We start from the raw sequence: 5,000 nt of genomic DNA on the forward strand, positions 1-5,000 counted from the left end.
AAGAAGAGAGGGGGGTGGGGGTTGTTAGGGGGCGGTGTGGCAGGGGGGGGGGGAGGCTTTCAGGCCTACCAATGTTGCGTATCCCATGTATTATTTATTGTATTTACTACCATAATCAAAAAGTATAGGTTGTCAGCATTGACTGAATTGTGTAGAATAATTTGAAGGCTGGCATTCCAAAACTCGTTAAGTCGATTTTTCTACTTTTTGAGATTTCCCATCCATGAGAAAAATGGAAACGTAGGTAAACTTTATTTTTAAGCATCCAATGGCACAAGAGTTCCTCTAGATTTGTGCGAATTCGAAGTTTAAATATGATAAAATAATAGACCGAATGAGATATTTTAGGGGAAATAATCCTCACTATCTCAAAATAGGAAAAACGGAGTTAGGGAGTTTTGGAAAACCACAAATTTGTATTGAATGTTATTTTCCAATTCTTTAATCAGTTAAGTGCAGTACTCTGAAAAAACTCGAATTTTAAAATTTGGCCAGAAATGTCGTCCTTCAAATATCGATCGATTTAAATGGCCCCCATCTAGGAAAAAACGCTCAAACCTAAGATGGATCCCGGGAAGTCTCAGGTTTGAGAGGTTATGCCAAGATGTTGATTATTTAAATTCATCAAATTTGAAGAACGACTTATATGGCCAAAATGTTTTAATAGTTTTTTTTATTCCAGAGTACACTCCAATAATAACAACACACGTGAATAGCCTTGTCAGGTAAACAACAAAATAAACCAGACCAAATTATTACAAATAAGGATGACAAAGGGAATTTGTAAAGTCAGAGTAAAATTGGCGTGAACACAGTGTGGAACGAACGGACGCAGAGTAAAATACTTAATTTTTATTAATTCCCCAGGAGATTACAATAATATTATGAGTTGGTCAGTCATGAACGTTAACTATCTATAGATAGTATACGCTTAGCTAAGTAGCCCACAACATTGCCATCCGGAAGTTTAACGGACAAACACACAAAATTCTGTGTAACCATAAACTTTTATAGTCTGGTTAATACAGTTAAGGGAGAATTGTTCATAAACGCGGATGAAAAAAAAAAAACAATAGCAAAGACCTGAGTGACGTCAACTTCGTTCTATCTATACATAATTGTTTTTATTCTTGAATGACCGGATACACAATTTCGGTAAGTTTTTTCACATTTATTTTGGAATAGAAGCATTTTATAAAATGTCTTAGAAAAGAGTATATTTAAGTTGAAATGAACTATGAAAAGGCAATTCTCAGCTCTTTTGAGTTATCGTTCACAATGGGAGCAATCTTTTTTCATGTTTTCGTCCAACCAGGTCATCACTTGCATGATTTCTTGCTGTCCAACTATTGGATATTTCTTAACAAATGTAAACACGCTGCTTTGTTTACAAAAAATAAACATACCCATGTTTCAAGTTGAATCGAATGACCAATCGTGATGTTAGATATTTAAAAAGCTGTGAACACTTTTCACTAAGTGGGTCACTTTGAGCAACATTTTGCAATGTGACCAATGACCTCGAGCGCATGGAAAGGAAATATAGATTATGCCCATAGGAGATCAAATGCTTGAATGCTTATGTACGGGTGGAAAATGATCATTAAATATTAATAATTGTTTTTCTGACCCAGTCTATTCACCCAGCAGTGATTGGGTAGCTGGGTCTGTTAGATCTGGCGGAAAGTACTTTGCAAATGAATAGCGTCCTATCCAAAAGGAAGCAATGAATTGCTACTGTACGTTTCATTCTGTAGGACAAGATAGTCATATCTCTGAAGAATTGAGATAGATAAGAAGGTGTGTATGAAATATGCAAGACAAAACAAGAAAGAAAAATACAAGAAAGAAAAAAAAACATCCCAAAAGATCAGTCGACTTCGACTGGGAATCGAACCTCAGACCTGTTGCTGTTGGCCAGGGATCCCTTGTAAAGCGCTTTGAGCACGTTTAGTGGATATTGCGCTATATAAAAGCTCAAGTCTGTTTTTGTTTTTTTTTTTAATTATTGATAGTAAAGTCCAAATCCAAATCAAATAGTATGGTCATAATTCAACCAGTTTCATAAATTTCAAGTCCGTCAAATCAATCCTAACGATAAGTATATTTGTCTAGGTGACCATTTTTCTATATGCGTTGAATGTTTCTAAGTCAGTACAATAATTTTTCTTAGTAAACAGTCAGAAATTGCAGCATTATACAAGAATCTAGACATTGAAAATGCAGGAAAAAGTGTAAAAGTAAAGTAAAGTGAAAAATGTAAAATGGATAAAAAGTATCTGTTCTAACAAACAAAAAACATCGCATTTTATACATACCCCATTTTAAACCGTTCCCATAATTCATTTAAATCCTCTTCCTGTCGATTTTGACCGCCCACGTGATAACCCAAAGCCTGCCCTTCAACTATTGAAAATAGCAAAAGAGTTCCTAAATATTAATACTAATCCCGCCTGTTATGATAATATAATAATACTTTGATAAATGACAGTATTTCATGCATAGCAACCGAGAAGAATTGCAATCCATTGCAGTTAAACAAGAAACAAAAAAACAACAAAAAAAAACCCAATTAATACCAATTGACCAGAAAGTAATTGTCTAACACTCAACACAATTAACTTGGACGTAAAACTGTCCTAAGTCCCATCAAATATTAACCGTGTTGTCATTGAAATTCTTACATAAACTTCTTGCTTAAACGTTTATGTAACCTTCTTGCATACGCTGACTCTCATACACCAAGTCTTGTAACTTTTACAATACATTCGACTTTAAGCATTTAAATCAAGCTAATATAATACCGATTCGAGAGGTGTGTCGCATAATATTGCCGAATTCTTACTCATTGACTCTTTACTTTTTTTTCTATCCGCAGACAATAAAAAACAATGAAGATGTCCAGACAAACACTTATTTCTTTGTTCTTTCTGGGCATGCTGTTCTATTTTGGACTAATTATTGTCACCTGGTCCATTTTTCCAACGATGAAGTTAAACGAATACCACAACTATTTTCCCAAAATTGGCATGCCAAGCATTGCACAACAGCCAGCATTTAAATTTCCAGGAGAAGATAATAAAATAGTATGTCCCTTTCCTATCGTCAACCCTTACAACAGGGCAGTTATGGAATATATTTTCGAGTATCCTACAGTGGACTGCACATCCAATCTCATCATGCCCAGTATAGTCTTTCTCCACAGGCAAACCTGGCTAAAAGTCAATAAGACAAAGGCAAGGCAGTTCGGAATTGAATATGAATATTGTCGATACACGCCGATGAAAATGGAAAATGGCAGTGATTTTGATCTAAAACGTTTCGAATGGTCTGAAATGTTTACGAACATAATTCATTTAAAGAGTGATGATGAATATGTGTACGTCAGGTGTTACAATCAAGAACTCATTGTATCCAGGTCTTTCATTTCTAGGTTTATAATGAAGCCGAGAGTGGAAGAAAGAGCCAGTCGTACCCATCAGAATCATTTAAAAACCAAAACTCCTTCGAAGACGTTGAATATTCTTTTTATCGGTATCGACGGAATGTCCAAACAAGCTTTTGAAAGATCCATGCCAAAAACAAGAAATTTTCTTTTAAACGAACTCAAGGCAAGGGAATTACACAGGTTTAATAAAGTGGGACAAAACACATTTCCAAACATAATACCTCTTCTCACGGGAATACACGAGGAAGAACTTCTTCAACAGTGGTCGCCCGACGATTATTTCGATGAAATTGACCATTTGTTTATTTGGAACGAATACAAAAAAGCTGGGTATCGCACAACTTTCTTGACTGACGTAGCTCAGATAACAGCTTTTCATTACATGAAACGGGGCTGGAAGAATCCTCCATTCGACTACTTTGCGAGACCGATACCAGTAAAAACAGAGTTTGAAAAAGACCATGGAATCATGGATGAAAACTGCATTGGAGATACACCGGAAGTTACACATCTATTGGACTATGTCCTACAAATGACGACAGTGTGGAACGACACAATAGAGCAGACACATCAAAGACAGTGAGTACAATGCTAAATAAAACGTGACCCGTCATCTCAAACTGGTAATTTGTCGGTAAAAAAAAATAACCCCAAATAGTGATTATAAAATCAAAATGGTACGAAATACAAAATTCTGAAAACGGTTATATGAAACAGTACTAGACAAAGCAGATAGAAAAATACAAGAAAAATCATCCCCGAAAAATCAGCCTGCTTCGATTGGGAAACGAACCTCTGATCTCCTGATTACCGGCTAAACGTGCTACCATTACATCACAGAGGATACCGGGTAGATAGGTCTGAGGTTAGATCACCAGTCGAGGCAGTCGTTTGTTTTGGGAGTGGTCATTTTCTTGCATTTTCCAATCTGATTCATCTGGCACTGCTTTATTTACTTTTTTTTTAGATTTATATCTTACACAAGTGCCTGTTCAATAATTTGTTACTTTGATATATACCGGACAATGGAGGACAATGTGATCGCTGGCCTCTGGATGTGCCTGGCCTTTCCCGCAGGCATCACTTTTCCCAAGTTTTCATCTGCACATATATGATGCAGTTCTACCACGCCCTGTTAAGAGGCGATTTGAGCCTGCATTCTATTGGTGGGATCGTTTACGATGTTTACTCCTCTTGGTGTTTGTGTTTGCCTGTTCCACATTTCTCTCCAGTTCTCCTCGACGCTGAAGTCTACCATTTTTGTTAGGTGGAAAGGTCTTCCCGATTTGATCATTGTTGAAAGTGCTCCCTTTATGATTATTTTTATAGGGTTGTTATCAGTGGCTTCATCAATTCTTGCATGATCCTTTGATGCATGTCTTTAGTCTAGGACTTGGCGGTGCAATGCCGCTCAGTGTTGGGAGCCACTGAGTTGCAGTTGACTCGAGACATCCTGTTATTATTCTAACTGATTCTCTAAATGGGATGTCAGTGAGGTTTACACGTGGGCTCCTCATCCAAACAAGGGCACAGTATTCTCCCACACTGTAGC

The 5,000-nt window shown here is 36.7% G+C and overlaps 1 protein-coding gene across 1 annotated transcript in view; it reads left to right on the forward strand.

Moving 5' to 3' along the window:
• The first annotated feature begins 447 nt into the window (after positions 1-447).
• The window catches only part of LOC144967329 (uncharacterized), an 11,764-nt gene continuing 7,211 nt past the window's right edge, over positions 448-5,000 (forward strand). The window contains exons 1-2 of the mRNA XM_078904418.1: positions 448-1,155; positions 2,879-4,027. Coding sequence (XP_078760544.1) covers positions 2,892-4,027 — 1,136 coding nt within the window. The 5' untranslated portion in view covers positions 448-1,155; positions 2,879-2,891. The remainder of the gene's footprint in view (positions 1,156-2,878; positions 4,028-5,000) is intronic.

The sequence above is a fragment of the Berghia stephanieae genome, chromosome 3 (assembly GCF_034508935.2).
Source record: "Berghia stephanieae isolate SIO BIC M18660-M18661 chromosome 3, UCSD_Bste_1.3, whole genome shotgun sequence".
In the NCBI taxonomy this organism is placed as follows: Eukaryota; Metazoa; Mollusca; class Gastropoda; order Nudibranchia; family Aeolidiidae; genus Berghia; species Berghia stephanieae.